This window comes from Rhinolophus ferrumequinum, assembly GCF_004115265.2.
Source record: "Rhinolophus ferrumequinum isolate MPI-CBG mRhiFer1 chromosome 15 unlocalized genomic scaffold, mRhiFer1_v1.p scaffold_54_arrow_ctg1_1, whole genome shotgun sequence".
In the NCBI taxonomy this organism is placed as follows: Eukaryota; Metazoa; Chordata; class Mammalia; order Chiroptera; family Rhinolophidae; genus Rhinolophus; species Rhinolophus ferrumequinum.
The window spans coordinates 1,826,786-1,845,395 of NW_022680357.1; the positions used below are offsets into that span (position 1 = coordinate 1,826,786).

General features: G+C 49.1%; 1 protein-coding gene across 1 annotated transcript in view; it reads right to left on the reverse strand.

Annotated features, from left to right (window-relative positions):
* Positions 1–18,610, reverse strand: part of KATNIP (katanin interacting protein) — a 113,606-nt gene that overhangs the window by 69,190 nt on the left and 25,806 nt on the right. Inside the window, exons 6-8 of the mRNA XM_033102108.1 lie at positions 16,843–16,971; positions 4,379–4,619; positions 948–1,079 (exon numbers count right to left, since the gene is read on the reverse strand). Coding sequence (XP_032957999.1) covers positions 948–1,079; positions 4,379–4,619; positions 16,843–16,971 — 502 coding nt within the window. The remainder of the gene's footprint in view (positions 1–947; positions 1,080–4,378; positions 4,620–16,842; positions 16,972–18,610) is intronic.

Below are 18,610 nucleotides of genomic sequence, written 5' to 3' on the forward strand. Positions count from 1 at the left end.
GCCTCCGTTCCCCATCAGTGAAATGGGGACAGTCGCAGTACCTACCTTAAAGGCTAGTTCTAAGGGTTGTGATTTACTTATAGACATTAGTAAATTACGTCTCCAATTTACTTACAGGTGACACAAGGGAGAGCTTACAGTGGTGGCTGGCTCACCGCGAGTCCTCCTTCAGTACAACCTCTCATTTCACTGGGAGCACAGCAGACTGACTCTCCACCATACACTCTTTTGGACCTTTCGCACCTAGTACCATTGATACATATGATCCACATAAAGCAAACAAATTAATTGAAAAGTAAAAAGAAATATACACTAAATTTTCAATTATAACCACATATTGGTCATAGAACAAGAAGGTAGATGTGATGGTCATATGTCCACTGGGGAGCCCAGGTATTTTGGTCAAACATTATTCCGGGTGTTTCTGAGAGGATGGGTTTCGACACGATTAATGTTTTAATTGTTAGAATGAAGCAGATTGCCCTCCATATGTGGGTGGGCCTCATCCAATCAGGTGAAGGCCCGAATAGCACAAAAAAGACTGACTCGCTCCCCGAGTACGACAGACTTCTCCAGCAGGCTGCCTCTGGGCTTCATCTGCAGCACTGGCCTGCAGCACATCCTTCCTGGGTGATGGCCTCTGAACTAAAACATGGGCTCGTTCTGTGTCTCCCGCCTGCCCAGCTATCCAGCAGCTCTGACCTGCCAGCCTTTATAAACGCTAAGCCAATTCCTTATACTCTCCCTCTCCCATCCCCCCCAACCCTATTTGTTCTGTTTCTCTGGAGACCTTGACAAAGAATCCGTTTACGAAAGGTCAGCTCAGGCCTCAGCGATGGAGAGGGTACTACAACAAGGCCTCTTCTATCATAGCACCCCCCCACGGCCCCCCCGAGAGTGGCCCAGGCCCAGTTCCAGCCTGGCTCGGCAGCCCCCAGAACTCTTACTTGAGCACGGCCTCTCCTGGTCTGGGAACACGGGGCGTTGCTGGGGGTTCGGGTTTGGTTCGGGTTTGCTGGGAATGAAGACCTCAGCTGCGTCCTTCCGCTTAGCAGACAAATTCCTTTCTTTTTTATGACCTGTCAGAAAACAATTATTTTTTCTGTCAACCACTCAGTGCCAGCAGAGCTGGGGCATTCTGCTTGGGCATCTGTTTATTTGCTCAATCACTGATTCATGCAACAGCTATTTATTGAGCCCCTGCTCCACGTCGGGCGCCATGCTAGCTTGGGGTTAGAGACGGGCCTGATGCATACAACAGAACAAGCTCGCGGACAGCCATTGTGTGCCACACACCACGTTTTACCAAATACCTGAAGTAGGCTAGGACACGCACAGGTTTTCACATTTTCACACTTCTGAATAGGGACAAGTGTTAAACTCGGTGAGGTGCTGGGTCTCACTGATAGCATGGCACATAACATAATGGCACCACCAAGGACACTGGTGTCAAAAGAGTACAGTGAAGCACATTTGCAGCCCTTGAGGCGCTCTGAGCCCGCCAAGGAAAAGGACGGCTGAATGGATCAGCGAGCAGGACTGGAACAGAAGGGTCCTGACAACAGGGTCACAGAGGAGCCCGCAGCCTGGAGGATGGCTGGCGGGTCCGCAGCAGACCATGAAGAGGGAGGACCCGTACAGCTGACTAAGACGTTAGCAGGGGCGCAGGGCGGGGGACATTCCAGACACAAAACAGCATGTGCAAGGGTGGGGCAGCTGGAGGGTGTGTGGCCGGTGAGTGGTTAGGGCCCGGGCTGGTGAGGGAAGCCGGGCAGTGACGAGCCCACCTGCCATGTGTTAGAGTCAACGTTTCCCAAAGTGGGGCGCCTGGACCCCTGGGAGGACAGGAGCGGATCCCAGATGCCATGGGGGCAAATGTTTTTGTAAGCAATTATAGGTCTGACTGTGTATGGACAAAATATGTAACCAGCATATCAACCCTTGATTTCATGAATATGATTGCTGGGAACCAGCCCAGAATTACGAAGAAAAGAAAGGGAAAGGGAGGGTGGGAGGGAGAAGGGGAAAGAGGTGAAGAGAGAGGGGAGGGAGGGAGAAAAGAAAGGTGCTGGTTTAAATAACAGCTAAAAAATAGTGCAGGCATTTTCTGGAGATGGCAAAAAATTGTGAAGAAGGTGTGAAAGTGGCTTAAGTTTAGGGAAAGTGGCTGCAGGGCCTGAGAGCCAGGAAAGGTTTAAGGGCAGGAGAAGAAGGATGTGCTCAGATCCCCCGGGGCAGAAAGGCTGCCCTTTGGGCAGCACGGAAGGTAGCTAAACAGAATAAAGCAAGCAAGCAGGGAGAAGGGTCAGTATGTGTGACTTCCCAGCACAGGAAGGCCGAAAACCCAGGCAGTGCCTGCTGAACTGCCCTGTAATATGCGTCCCAGCAGAGGAAACCCTTGGAGCCCGTGGTGGCCCAAACAAGAGAAAGCCCCAAATCCTGGGCCCCAGGGGACTCTTGGGGGCTCAGGACAGATGCTGGAGCCTTGCGTGAGGTCTATCAGACTCGTATGAACCTCCTACCGTCTCCTCAACTCTAGAAGGACACATGTTTCTTTACAGTTTCTGCACTAACCATGCCCTGGCTGGCCTGACAGGGACAAGGACAGACCTGCGTGTGACAGAGGACTCACACTGTCCAATGGCACAAGACAAAGAATGGAGAGGGGCAAGTGACCACAAGATTGGCTCCCCAGTGCGGAAAACATGCTGACGACAGGAAAAGTGACAGCCGTCGGTGTGCCCGGGCACCCATTGTCTCCTCTGTTCCCCCAGCCACCCTAGAGGACAGACGGCAGGCGGAATGACGGCGTCACAAAGATAGCCACCTCCTCGTCCCCGCGACCTGGGGCCGCGTTAGGTACCAAGGCAAGGGGAACGAACCACGCTAATCCATCAGCTGCCCTCAACACAGGGGGATTATCTTGGATTATCCCAAAGTCATCAAAGGGTCCTTAAAACTGGAAGAGGGACGATTTCAGTTTGGGATGATGAAAAACTTCTGGAGACAGGCAGTGGTGACAGTGGTACAACGTGCGAGCGCTGATAACACCACATGGTGCTGTTACAAATAGCGAAAATGGTCAATTCTGTGTTTTATATATTTTACCACAATAACACACACACGCGCACACACACACACAGACACACGAGGGCGGCAGAAGAGGAGGGTCGGAGGGTGGTGTGATCACAGAAGAAAGGTCAGGGAGACGCAGTGCTGCTGAAGATGGAGGAAGGGTCAGGCGCCAAGGGACGCAGCAGCCGCCAGAAGCTGGACAGGCCAGGACGCAGGCTCCCCAAGGGCTCCTGAGGGAACACGGTCCTGCTGACACTGATCTTAGCCCCATGAGACTCACGTCAAACTTCCGACCTGCAGAACTATAACATAATAAGCTTGTGCTGTTTGAAGCCACCACATCCGTGGTCATTTATTGCAGCAGCAATAGGACATGAATACATCCTATCCCAGAGCAGGGCCGAGGTTCACGTCATGGGTTCAGGGTCACACGGCTGGGAAGTGATGAAAGCAGGAGTTGAGCAGGCTTCCCTGGCTTGGCCCTGCCCTGAACCACTTTATTGTCTGTCCATGGCCCCCTACTCTACTTTCTAGGGCCTTTTCTGAAAAATCTCTTCTGGTGGACAGCTGTGGTTTCTGGCTACCAGCACCATGCTCTCCGTCTCCTTCAGATCTGCCTTGATTTTCCTTTGGAAACGACTACCTATCAGTCCACGTGGTTTGGGCAGCGGGAACCACCCCCACAGTCCTGTTGGCTGGGCCTGGCCAATCAGAGCCACAGTGACTAGTTCAGAGGTGGGACCCTGTGTGGGTTCCAGAGCCAGGCCTGGGACTTCTGTTGGGATTGTTAGGGAGTGAAATCTAGTTTCTGATGGAGCTGCAAAGCCAAGGTCTCAATTCTGGGCTTGTGCGTGGAGCGCCTACCTGAGAATGGTACCAGGACGAGACAAAGGAAGGCAGAAATAAGAGGGAGGGAAGGGAAGAGAAGGGCAAGAGAGGGGAGGGCAGGGGAGGGGAAGAGAGGGGAAAGGGAGTGGAGGGAAACGAGCCCTGCTAAGCCCTGTTCTCAATAATCCCAGCCAACACACAGTCCCTTTTTCTCAAGCCCGTTGGCATGCAGAGACTGCTACACAGGCTACAATGCACGAGCCTCTTTGACAGACATTTACCATCAGGAATTGCCATGTCACTGCAGGCCTTTGGGAACCTTTGCCTCTCACGATCAACAGAGATCAGACTGGTACACCTCCCTGGCCTGTCGGTCACCCCAAGGCTGAGGTCCAAATACCACTGGAAACTTAAGTCCTACTGTTGGATTCAGAGACACCAGAGCCAAAGAAATGCCATGTAAGGCAGAGCTCACTTTTGGAAGCCGGGTTAAATTCCAGCACCACGAGGGTGTCCGGGCCCTGGGAAGGACATCCTTCTGTCCCCCGGTCCTCAGGAATGTCCTTCTGCACTGAGTCATGTCTGGGATGGCCCGCCAGCGCCTGGTCCTCGGGCTCAGAGAGGACGTCTTCTTCGATGGAGTCATACTCGTCACTGGAACAGTCCTCGTGTTTCCTTTGCAGACTTACGCTATGTTCCAGGCTTTTTCTCAGCTCCTGCGAACAGCCGAGAAGAGTGAAAAAAAGGAAATCTGTTACTTGGAGAAACACTCATTTGAAAATAGATCCTTAGAACCAAAGAACTATTCCTGCCGAACTAACATTTACCAAAAAATCGTCCAAAGCTATGTATTGTCATCACTTTGACGATGAGGAAACAAAGGGCAGGGACAAATGAGCAACCCTCCGGACAGAGTCATATTTATAGTATTAAATGTGGTGTCCAGAGAGAGAGAGGTTTTGGTTTGGGGGCTTGTTAGCAGATTGTGAGGTCCCACCCCAGAGTTTCTGAGGCACTGGGTTCTGGATGGGGCCTGAGAATGTGCATTCCTAACAAGGGGGTGCTGACGCTACTTGGTCCCAGGGCCCCACTTGGAAAATGAAACCTCAAAGGCCTCCAAATGATCCTGCAACTCCAGATGGGGAAACGTCTGGCAGAGAGTCGTGGGGGGCTGTCCTGTGTAAGGAAGGGTGTTTAGAAGCGCCTAAGTGTCAGGACATTTAGCACTTAACTGCTTGACAATTTTTTCACATGTGTTTCGTCTCCCTGAGGTTGTACATTTACAATCTTAAGGAGGCCACGTATCGAGATCGAAGAGGGACCAGAGACTATCACCAAAGCCAGGATATTTTTGAAAAAAGAACACTAGAACATTTACACTGGGAAAAAAAGTACGGACTGTCTGGGCAACCCAACTGGTCAGCCTAGCTATACTACCCCGGTGTATCTAACATTGTTCTAAGAAAAGGAGACACAAGCAATAAAGGATTGGCGGTTGACCAGTTGTGGTAGTCAGCTGAACAATGGCTCCCCAAAATGCCCAAGTCCCCATCCCTAGGCCCTGTGAATCAGTGAGGGCTCATGAAGAAGTGAGAGACACTGTGTAGAAAAATTTGATTATCTTAGAGAAATCATCCTAAAAAGACCAATAACAACAACAACAACAAATATATGGATATGAAAGGTGCTGCTGGTGAGGAAATAAGGAACATGTTACTGGAAACTAGAGTGGAGGGAATCCTGTTATATGGTGGCAGAATCTTTGCTGAATTGGTACCTGCATGTGTTAAGTGGAATTTTGTAAAAGATGGACTTGAATATTTAACTGAAGAGATTTCCACGCAAAATGGTGAATGCAATCTGATGAAAAGACACAAAGAGAGGGAAGAGTTGTTAAGTAAAAAGGAACCGGGATTGGATCATTTGGGAAGCTCTCAGTCTATCCAGGTTGCAAAAGACATTAAAATTAGGAGAGAAGTATGTTCGGAGAGAAAACCAAGGGTGTGGCTGGACAAAATTTTGCTAGTTCAAAGTTTAGAGTATTCAATCACACCAAGGGCTCTTGAAGATTAGACATGTGGCTCGTGGATCCCCTTAGATTATCTCAGCAGAATCCAGGAATAGAGATGGGATTATCCAGGAAAGACTTGTGGAGAAGGCTCTTAGCTAATGGAGTGAATTCTAGAGACATACATAGGGGACCCACATCGTTTCTGAGACTATCATACCAGCAGAGACACCACCGGCTTGAAGTGAATGGGAGTGAGAAAGGATGAAATCAAAGAAGGCTGTCAGACTCGCAAAATTCCATGGGCAGGAAACAGGTTTACAAAACTACTTAGCTGCAAACACATGCTACCCTTCTCGAAAGAGGAAGGAGGACCAAGGGTGGAGCCAGGACCCAGAGGCTGCAGCCCTGCGCCATGGAGAATTATTCCCGGGCCTTGAAACCTAAGGAAGTTTGCCGAGGTGGATTTCAAAATCGCTTGGGTTTCGTGACTCGTAGTTTCCTCCTACTGTAATGGGAGTATCTATAACTGCTATTCTGTGCCTGAACCACCATTGTATTTAGAAGCAGAGAACTTGTTTTCTAGTTTCACAAGTCCACAGATGGAGAGGAATTTTGCCCTAAAATGGGTTATATCCAGAGTCTCACCCACACCTAATGTAGATGATATAGATGACGAGATGTCAGAACTTAGAGCAGATGCAACACAGACGACATTTTGGACTTGAGTTGATACTGTAATAGGTTGAGACTTTTGGGAAACTTGGGATGTGATGGATGTATTTTACATGAGTGATGGACATAAATCTGTGAAGGTCAGAGGGCTGATTATTGGAGGCTAAATAAAGGGCCCCCAGGGTGTCCACATTTTAATCTCTGGAACCTGCGACTGTCACCTTACATGGCGAGGGAACGTTGCAGATGTAATTAAGGATTTTGAGACGGGGGAGATTAGCCTGGATTATCCAATTGGGCCTAATGTAATCACAGAGTTTTTGCAAGAGGGAGGCAGGAAAATCAGAATCAGAAAGAGAAGATTTAAGGACGGAAGCAGAGATCAGGGAGGAGAAAAGATGTCACAGGGCTGGCTTTGAAGGAGGAGGAAAGGGATTCTCATCTAGAGCCTCCAGAAAAAAACAAGTCGGCCGACATCTTGATCTTAGACCAGGGCAACTGGATTTGGATTTCTGACCTCCAGAACTGTAAGACAAGCCCCTAAGTTTGTGGGAAGTTGTTACAGCAGCAACAGGAAACTAATGGAGCCGTCTATCTTTTACACTCCCTCCCTCCCTTGCCAAAACCAAGTAGCAGTGATATTTACTGAGCAAACAGAACATGCCTGGCACAGAGTAGGCGACTGACAAATATCTTCTGAATGACTATTTTCCATCGGTGTCTGGGTAGTGGCTGTAAGGAGGGGTGCAGTGCACCCACGTGCCTTGGACATGGCGTCAGTGACGTAACCCTCGGCAAGTTACTTAAGTCCTCTGATTGGTGTATGGACACCCATAAAAATGGGTTAACAGATCCCTGCCTCCTAGAATTGTTTTATTAATGGTCTGAACTGGGGATGGTTTGCCCCCCACGGGATATCTGGCAAGGACCAGAGATGTTTTGGGTCATGACGGGTGTTGTGCGGGGTGGCCTGTGGGGCCTCTGGTCCCACTCCCCACATTAGAATGCAGGATATGGCTAGGCCAAAAGGGAACACCCATAGAGCCATAGATGGGGGAGTCACACCACTATATTCTTGCTGGGCGGCCAGGCAAGACTTATGCAGTAATAGCCACACGATCCACAGTCCGCCCCATTCACTTCTCTGCCTGCCAACCAACCAACCAATCAACGCAGCCCTGCAGTTACATCAGTAGCCAATTGGCCAAACGGTCACAGCTGATGGCCAACCAATCACAGTTGATGGTCATTCACTCCCCGAGCCAGCACCTCCCCACGCGAGACCGAGAGCCTGGAAATTGCACTCTGGGACTCTGTCCCCACAAGGGGAAGGGAGTGCCCGTAGCATCTCATAGGCAGAGGCCAGGGATGCTGCTAAATGTCCTAGGATGTACAGGACAGCCCCCCCACAACAAAGAATTACCTGGAAAGGCTGAAAACCCCTGTATTCAAGCGAGCACATATTCATTAATGACACTTAAGAAGGTCTTCAGGTTGAGTGTACGGAGGTGGTCCGTGCCCCTTTTATGGAAACCGACGGAGGCCGTGGCTCCCACATTTGGAGTCTGACCGGTGGGCAGTCGGAAGTCAAGAGATGCACTGCTCCTCCCCGGGAAGCGTGAGTCCCGGGTGGGCAGCTGTTTAAGAGCGGTGGCAGTGATTGTAAAACTAGCCTCCTCTCCAGTGGAACAATGCTCTGTACCTGACAAAACATTTTCAACTCCTCTCGTCTGATCCTCACAACAGCCCTACAGAGAGGGAGGGAGAGCGAAAGCCTTGATAACATGCCCATCAAGTTAAAACAGGGTAGGCGACTAGTGCCTGTTCTTGGCCCAACCGCTGTCTACATGGGATCAGCTTCAGGTGTGTGTCCTGCAGGGGTGAAGACGAGGTTAGGTGAGAAAACGGTGGGCAGAACCCTCTCTGCATCCCCAGTAGTTTTGTCCAGTCATCGTGGATCAAAACAATCAAATGTGTGCCGGCCAGCTCGGAGGCTCCCAGCTGGGAGACAGCTGTCACCGTCCAGGAAATGCCAGCCAGTCCCAGGGCCCGGAATCAGCCCCACTGACGTCTGAGGCGGCGTGAAGCCACATGCCACAGCTGGCTCCAGGAAGGACTCGGAGGGGGCGTGCGGATTCTTGAGCCGTCGTCAGCCGGGCAGGCTCCCCGCCAGTCTCCTCATTGACTTCACAGTGTTGCAACCCCACGTTTTAAGTGACTGAAGGTTTGGAGTCCCCAGAAATTGGAGAACTGGGGCCGAGCGCCTTGAGGCGGCCCAACTTGCTACAGGGATTAAATGTAAAAGCTGTCACGTGTGCCCTCGCCGCTGCTCCTGGCTCCTTCCAGATGATCCAAGTGTAAAACAGACGCTCTCGCCTTCTGCTGGGGTCCAGCCAACGGGGAGGACGACGTGGCCATGACTCCTGGTAATTTATTCACGCGTGCAGGCATGCTAAGGGCGCTGCCCCGGGGCTGACGGGGCAGTGGGGGGTCCTAGGTGGCACAGCCTCGGATGCTCGCTGCACGAAGAAAAGGAAACGGGAATTTCCGATGTGAAGGGAAGGGCTGCCTGGGTGAGGGCACGGAGTGGCCCGGCTGAGGGTGCCGAGGAGAGCTGTTCAGGGAGGGCTGGGAGAGGCAGAGTCTGGGGCACCGAGCGTCAGGCAGGTGGAAGAGCAGCGGTCAAGGCCAGGAGGTGGAAATGGCTGGAGGGCAATGAGCACCCAAGGAGGGGAGGGCAGGCAGCGGGAAGGTGTCCCACAGGGCAGGGCTTTGTAGGCCTCGGGGCAGAGCCTGGATTTTGTTTTAAGGCCAATGAGAGGCCACCGAGGGTGGCTGAGCAGAAATACGTTATCTGAGTCCTGCTTTTAAAGATGACCACGGCGCCTGGATACCAAGTGGATTTTGACAGGTGGGGCCAGGGCGGAAACAGGGTGAACAGTTGCCGCTGTGGTGGCAGGCGGATGACGAAGCTGGCAGCAGAGGTGGTGAGGGGAGATGCATTTTGAGACGCACTTGGGAGGCAGAGATGGCAGAAATGACGGACTAGAAATTAACAATGTATATAGCCCTTGGCCAAGTCCCCCCCAGGAATTTATCCTTCCCTCCGAAATCCACAAAGATCATGGAGGCCTCATGATCACAGGGAAAGAAGAGAATGTTCATCAGTAATAGATGGCTTACATTACTAACATGGCAGGCCTGACGCAGCCTCGGGCAGCCTTACAGGGAATGAGGGAGGTCACGTGCACTTACTCAGAAAAGCAGCAAGACACACTTCTGAAAAGAAGCATGTCGGAAAAACGTGCATGTAGTACAAGGCTGATGTTAAAAATAGTCAAAAATAGTCATTAGTTTCCAGGCATGAACGTCTGCGTATGTGCATACAAGAAGTCTGGGAAAATAATCACCAAATAATTAACAATGTTCTCTCTGGGGGGGTGACATTATGAGAACGTTCTTTTCTGCCTTTTTTTTTCCTACTGTATATTTTATCATAAGCCTACTTCGAATTTTGTAATTAGAAAAAGATATATTTACATTTATGGCTAAATCCCGTCCCTCACGCCTGCAAATAAATTAAGTCCCCAAAGGGACAGCGGTGTGAGGACCCTGGACTGCCAGTTGTCTCAAAAATCACTCGTCTCTAGCCCTGGAACACATCTTGTCCCCAAAGGAGTGAGGCAGGAAGCGGCGGGCGGGAGAGCACTGGACGTCTTAAGATGACGGATCCGCATCTGACCGGGGTGAATCCCATCGAGTGGCCCAGACATAACAACAATGGGCCACCAACCACAGTGGGAAGAAACTTGGGGGATATATGGGGCCCTTCTTGGAAAACACCCTCCCAGAGGACAAAATGCAGACAGTGAAGGGTTGTAGTCAGGGAGCAGAGACCTGGAGGAACTGTGGTAAGAGGTCCAGCGGTCAACGCTGCTGCCATGTAGAGGCTGAATGCATTACATCCCAGAAAACGGCGCACGTCGGGTTATGGAGCAGAATGGAATATTCGAAACCAAAGCCCCTGGCTTCATTGCCATAGCAACAAGCCGATTCAAATCCTTCTTAAATGGTAACAGAAGAGTTGAAAAAGATGGCAACTCTGGCCTCTTCATATTTTGTTCATAACTTGTTAAACTGAGGGGATAGTTTCAGAAATATCTCAGATGACAAAGACATTTAAATCGCAAGAATGCCTCCCATTTCAATTTGGTTTTGCTTCTGTTACGTTAATAGACATTTAAATGCCATAATTGCATTTACAAAACATGTATCATCGAGAAGCCTCGATTCTGCACGGCTGGTAGCATCTTCACAAAAGAAAAGAATACGTTTGCTCACTCTGGACGAGCAAACGTTAGGAGCCGCTGCCCTTAGAAAGCCCACGTGATCTAAACCCTGTTCCAGGGGCAAAAGAGAGATGAACTAATAAGTAGCGACACTCCCTCGAGAAAGCCGTTCAAAGCCTTCCCATCTGGAAAGATGAGGACCTGGGGTGGATCGCTCCGAAAACCAACCTGCCGACACTTGAAAGGGACGCCACACTGGGCAGCCACCAGCTGCTTTGAAGCTGTGATCCAGAAATTTCTCTGTGAAAACGAACTTTATAGCTTTGCTTTACAACCTCGTTATGTGCAGCTTCGATGTTCAGGGTTTAAAATGTTCAGTTCAAGCCCTTTCCACAGAAAGCCTGCTGTACGGGGCCCAGGTTGAAAATACAGCTGGTGGAGAACGGATGATGGGATGGCACAGAAATGGCCCCCCCTGCCAGAGGGCCGGGGAGGAGGAGGAGGAGGGGGAGGGAGGGACTCAGGACCACTGACCGAAATGCAGCAGGGGTCTGACGCATGGTCAGTGGATCAGTGTCCTACGTGCCTCATCTGCCTCTTTCTGCTGGGCGAGGAAAAGAGCGAAACCAGGCAACCACAAAACTGTTTGCAACCATAACAATAGCAACTATGGTATCAACAGCAGCAGCTGCCGATTGCCAAGCTAACCTCTCTCCACACCTCAGCCCGTGGCAGCCTCCCACCACCCCAGTGGGTATCCTTACCCTACAGGCTCAGGGCACCTAAGTGTGAGCCCAAGGTCACAGGACCAGGAAGGGCAGACCCGGTCTGGATGAATGACTGTCTGACTCCAAAGCCCAGGCTGTTCGCCGCGTGCCCACGTTTACTGACTGCCGGGGCATCAGCGTATTGGAAGCAAGTGGTCCTTAGGGTGGGAGGAAAGTCCATGAGCTCCCACGGAATGGATGAAACCTGCTGACACAAAGCTGCCTGGAGGCCACTAAACGTGTAAAAGTGGGCGTTAAGTGTTAGTGGATGAAGCGTTTAAACCTCTAACTGCCCTTAGAAAGGGGGACCGCTAGCTCTGAGTTCCGGCCGGGCCCTGGGTCCCCACACAAGTCTCTGAGCCCAAGTCCCCGCCTCGAACGTGGGAGAACGTGCCCTGACAAGCTGACAGGGTTGTCTGGAGAAGGTATGCAGTGAGATGTGAGCTAGGAACTGGTGTTCTGTGATAGCGTTCACAGAGGGCTTGTTTTCATAGAAAATTCAAAAGTGAGATGACAGCATGTTCTGTCTCAGATCCTATTGATTTTGCCTTTGAGACGATTGGGTCATGAGGCCGCAATGGATACTGGGAAACAGTCCGCAGGAAGTCGCAGGGGCAAAGGTCCCTGAGCAGTCCTGGGGCAAAGGTCACGGGCCTACAGCCCACCCACCGCCCTCCTCCCCGCCCCGGCGCCTCCAGTAGCCTGGCATTCGGTTAGCGGTCTTACAAGGCTGGGATTTGAATGCCTTCAGCAGGGCAGGCCCCGTTAATTGCAGTAATTCCCGCTGGCCTCTGTTGCCTTAATATGAGCTGTTTCACACATTTATATTAACCTGCCTGGCCCAGAAAGGATTTTCACTCTGCATTGTCAGGTTAATTGACTAACTTGTTCTTCTTTTCATTCATTTATTTATTCAACAGATATTTATTGTTGAATACATTTGTCCCCATTAGCAGGTCTGACAGCCAAGTACCAGGATAGAGTGCAACAAAGACAGCCCTTCTAGAAGAAATTACACGTGTAATGAGCATCGGAAGCGGAAACCTAGGCTTGCCGGCCCACGCCGCAAGCCTGGTGGGTTCCTAGATCACGAACTTCCCAGAATAAAGTGACTTGAGCCGTATCTTTAGGGTTCATCCCGTGTCTTTTTAAAAATCACCTTCCCCTACACCGGTTCTGAAGGAACCATGGCTCGGAAAACCTGAGTTCCACAAGGGCTTCAAATCCCTGTGTGACTGTGTTCAGTTTTCTGATACTTCCTTTCTGCCCCCGTTCAACCTTGGAATTTCTTTGTCACTAATGTTCACTCAAAGCCAGATTTATTTATGAAGTACAGTAGAGTTCAGTTGCTAACATCCATCATTATGAAGCAGTAGCTACCCCTGTCTTAGGGAGTGGGGTGACGGAAGAAGATGAGCGCGATCTCACGAAGCAGAGGCTGACAGTTTCCTGGCTGGGAGGTGTTGTGGGTCCCTCGCCCGAGCCTGCCCAGAGCGGGCCGTGGGAAATGGGACGGGGACAGTGGGACAGAGACCAAACAACCAAGAACGCTGCCAACCGACTAGAAATTTTGAGGAATTCCTGAGAGATGGAGGAAACTCCAGGCCAAAATGTGCACAGTAAAATTTTCCAAAGGAGGAGTGTGTGTGTGTGTGTGTGTGTGTGTCTGTCTGTCTGTCTAGAGTCAAGATGGAGTGAGAGCACGCCCTGGGGCATTTATGAGGCGCTGCTTTTAGGGCTGCCGGCCCCTCCCCAGCTGTATGAAGCACAGACGTGCTCACCCACGGGCTGAAGCCCGGGAGCTGGGCACTGGACCGGGAAGGCAGGGCAATGCCCACAGGAGGTCACCATCCCTGAGGGGGTTAGGAGCCCCCACACCCTGGCAGAAAGAGAAGGTGCTCAGCCTCCAGGAGCATGTTGTGCCCCCGCCCCCCAATGGCCAGGGTGGGGTTACATCAAATAGAACGAACCCAGGAAGTAGGATTCTCCAACACAAGGATCAGCAGACAACCCAGAACGAGCACACGTTTGGGGAACGTCAACACCTGGAGGCACAGGCACCAAATTTAATCAACAAAAGAACCAATACCCGAGGAAAGAGAGTTAATAGAGTCAATGAGGAAGGTGTTAGAACAGAGGAAATTCATATCCCTGGAGAGATTTAAGAGGACCTTTCTCCAGAAACAACTAGAGATCTTAAAAGTTTTAATTTTGTTAACGTTTTTAAAGAGATAAACTAAAAGGCCGAAAGAGAGAAAAAAGGTGACTGTTATCTTTTTAAATCAAGCTAAACGATTTTCTAAGAACATACATAGTACAAAAAGGCAAAACGAAAGTTTGAAAGAGAAATGAAGAGACTTGAAAGCACAGTTCTGGGCCAACATTTGGCCAACAGAAGCTCCAGAGGACAGAAGAGACACAACGGAAGAGAATAATAATAATAACTGTTCCAGTGCTAAAGAAAGACACAAGCCTTCAGACTGAAAAGGTCCCCTGCTTTAAATGGGACAAAGATAATGACACTGATATATTCATATGGATAAAAGGTACTATCTGTCAGAAAACATCTTGACTCTATATGTACACAGTGACAGAGATTTGTAGTATCTAAAGCAAAAACAGAAATATAAGGAAAAATCAACAAGTTCACCGAAATCAATTGGATTAAATAGACAAAAATTAAGTAGGATCTACTGCAGTCGTTTGCTAATAAACATAAAAATTTCCTGGAAGTCTTATTAGAAATGCAGATTTCAAGCACTCCATCCCCTTCCAGATCCAATTCTGTATCTTTGAGAGGGGTGTGAGAATTCCCATTTTTAATAAGTAGCCCAGATGATTCTGATATAGGTGTTTGGAACCATACTTAAAGACTCACAAAGCTAAATAAGTGAATGAATACCTTGATTTAATAGATATAATGAGAACTTTGTACTAAAAAGAGAATGATTATTCTTTTGAAACACCAAGGAACATTCATAAAAATGGATCTGCTAAACCACAAACAAAAACCTAAGAAATTTCCCCAAAAAACAGAAACCAAACAAGTCATTCTCTGATCATAACATAGTAAAATTAAAGATTAACACAAAAGGAGAAGAAAAAATAGACAAACAAAAAACCTACTTAGAACTTTATTGTTTTTCTCTATTTCTTCCTTCTAACTAACTAGAGGAGAAAAAAAAACCTAAAATCACAAACAAATTAGAAAGAAATGACAATGAAAACACTATACAGAGCAAAATTTGTGGGATAAGGACAAAGCAGTGTTCAGAGGAAAATTTATAGCCTTAACACTGATAAATTCAAAAACAAGATTAAAGAAATGAATTAAACATTTAACTTAAGAAGACAGGATGTGGGATGGGGGTAAGGGAGAACCAAAGCAATACAGTAAACCAAAAATTTTACAGAAGGAATCAAGATAAAAGTAGAAGTGAACTGAATAGAAAATAATAAATAAATGAATAAATGGTGAAATAAACATAGTATGTGTGTTTAATAAACAGAAGCTGGGCACGGTTTGGCTGCGTAGAGAGCTTTTCATATTCTACTCACTTTACTTCTGAATTGTTTCAATCTTTTCCAATGAGAAAGCGCTCATGTATTAGATGGTGAACAATAATGTAAATAAATAAATGATGAAAAGTAATGTAAAAATACCTAAGAAATCCTATGTAGGCTATAAATGCAAGTAATAAAGACATGATTGAATCCACGATTGATGCAGAGGTCATTCCTTATTTTCAAGAGGATTAAAAGATGCCTCAGTGCGTCAGATGTCACCCAGTGTCTTCACTTTACAGAAACACGCTCCTGGGTGAAAGGATCACAGCATCTCTCCCTCTGGACTTGCATTTCATGGGCGTTTAGTGCTTGTTCAGCTTCCTTCCACATGAATCATTCATGCCCATCACTGAATTATTCCTGCTTCGCCGGCCTTGTGCGATCTAACCCACCCGCCCAGGGCCCTGCCTAATGCCATCAGCCAGGCTGTCTTTTCATCTGAGCTGTCATCTCTGGGTACATTCAGGACACCACGTCTCTGATGGTTCTGGGTACAGAGGGGCTGAGAGGGAGGAAGACCTCTTCCTCCTCTCTTGTCAGCAACCAACAAAGCTTTCATTGTCTGGACCAGAAATTGCAAGCTGGTGGTCTGAAGGCCAAACCTGGCCAGCAGTATATTTTGTTTGATCCATAGAAAATCATGAATTAGTTACCAACATTAACACACACACACACACACACACACACACACACACACACACACACACACACAACCTGGGAGAAATTGAACACAAAGAACCCAGGTACCTAGTACCACTGGGTCCCTGCTTCTCCGTGATGACAGTCAGCCGAGCTGTGTCAAGACTGTTCCCTACATCCCCACCCTCCCTGCCACATCCTGACACCCTGGCCAAGGGCTATGCTTGTAACCCTGCCTGCCTTACTCACGTCACTTACAACATGCATTTTCACTGGCACCGTGTGCCGGCCATCCCAATAGCTCAGGATCCGAACTTCATCTCCCAAATTGACTCTTCTACCCCAAGCAGCACTAAAATTCTTTGTCAGATTCTGTGCCCTGATTCACAGTTTGGAAAATACTGTCACCGTAATTATAACTTAGTGATGTGATGACTGAATTCAGCCCGTCTGGGCTGCCCAGGGGGCCGAGTCGGTATCTCCACCACACCCTCCCTCAATGAATCAGTCAATTATTCCATTCACTTGCCTAACAAAGATTTATTTGCAAATGAACACCATGCCAGGCACCTTTCTAAGGACCAGAGAGCCACGGCACACACCTCTGCCTTGTCTGAAGCCTGGACAAGCAGCATCATTTCTCTACACCTCAGGGTCCTCAAGCGATAAAGTGAGAATGAAGACACTTCACTCTCAGGGTTGATGCCGCCAGGCACGTCCCACGCTCGGCACAGTGCACAGCACTTAACGAGGACTCACGTAACGTGCAACCTTCGCTTTTTTTTACATCATGAAGCCAAATCTCTCGTGTGTGGTTTTAAATCCTCTGGTGGGTGGGCCAGAAATTTCTGTGTTCCAGGCAAATCCTGGTGTGACCCATGTCGTTTTCCCAGGTGTAAATAAGACTCTCTTATGGGGCCCACCTGCGGCCCAGCTGCTTGGCTGTGGGAAAGACCTGGCCCTTTGTGGTTAGGACGCGGAACATCAGTCTTACCATCACATCCTGAATGGTCAGAAGGATCCTTTCTTTGTCCACACTGCTTGGAGGGTCGGGATGTCCACGTGCGTTGTGAAGGGAGAAGTTAAAATCAGAGGGCGAGCTGCTGGTGGGAGAGTTGGAGTCCTGGGGACAAGAGAGAGAACTGAATGTGGTGGGAACAACTTAACGTACGTCCCTGAAGACATGCTGGCCCCTCCTGCTCTCCATCACCCCCTGCCACCCGTCCTCTCACTGGGTCATTCTCTGTCTTTGCTCCCACAGCGGATCCGATCAAACTCATCCCTGCTTCACCAGCAAATTACAGGAACACAGCTCGTAAGTGGACCAAGATTCGAACTCGGGCCACCCACTCCCAAAACAGAACCCTGCGCCACTGGTTCAGATGGCTGAATGAGGACGGGTGGTGCGGAAAGATGGTCACACGTCACTGAGTGAAAAAGATGGGATTGTCAAATAGCATGGATGGTATGGCCCTATTTATGTGAAAATAACAGTAAAAAGTAAAGAAAACAAGGCACTCACCCAAAGGTTATTTATATGGTAATCGGAAGCAGAAGTACCCAAGCAGTGGAACTGCCCTAAAAATGTTCCCTCATTTTCAAGGCTCGCCATTGAAATTAATGAATACTGAAGGGTTCTGCGGAGGCCACCTGCAAGGGACAGGGTGGGGGGCTGCTCCCCTGGGGGTGCTCGGCTAAGGCAGCACAGCTGTACCTGTGCCAACCAGTGGGTGAGCCATCGTGGGCCACGGCGGAGCCCACACACGGCAGACCTGCGGTGACACACACGTTGTGACAGGGCTGCAAGCTGTTTATGTGTATCAGCAAGTAGCAGTGACTTTAAAACACTAAGTTATGATTGTGGACAAATATCCAATTCACCCCACTCCAGGATCCACACAAAGGAAAACTCAGAGGAGCCGTTCCAGATGTCAGGGTGTCAAGTCCTCCTGTCACCTGTTGGGCTCTCCTAAGATAACTAAACTTGGGAAACACCCTCATTGGGAATGGGCCAGGACTGGAACATTCCAGATCAACAATCTCCTCTTGGATATAATGATATGTGCCGTTTTCAGTCTGCATAAGCTTATATACCTACGTATTCACAGTAGTGATCTGGGGCAGTGGGGTTATGAAAGGAATTTTATTTCCTTTGTATCGCTTGAATTTTTTATATTGATCATGCATTATCGGGGACAAAAGATTTCTTAATGGAAAAAATGTGTATTTGATATCATTCCTGATACTTAAGCCAATACCATTTAAATGGAGCCTTATCATCCACTGCAACACACAGCCCACGGCAAGCCAGGACGACTAAGACCTGGCACTTTGGCGGAACTTTCTGGAAAGAGGTGCCCTCCTTTCACTGGAGTTGCTAAACTGCTCAAACCCTATGCTCGGCTTTGTTCCTCTGCTAAGCCCTGTCACCTCCTGGCATAGTATATACGTGTTTATCGTCCGTTTTATCTTCAGTGTGAGAAAAGGTGCCCGGGACCTGGGGTGAGGAGTATGGCACATGGGGCACATGCCTGAGGGGACACCTGCTTCTCAGCTCAGTCACTGCTTGTCACCTACCTATGTCGTTCCCACATCTTCCGATTTTTCAAGAGAAGCCCCAGCTTCAGACTTTGACATGGAATTTCCTGATTCTTAAATGTCAGCTCGTAATTCAGACATTTGGAAAGCACCGTGCACGGCATCCAAACATGTCTGCGGTACACCGGTCTGCTAACTCAGAGCCACCGAGAAACTCAAGTTCA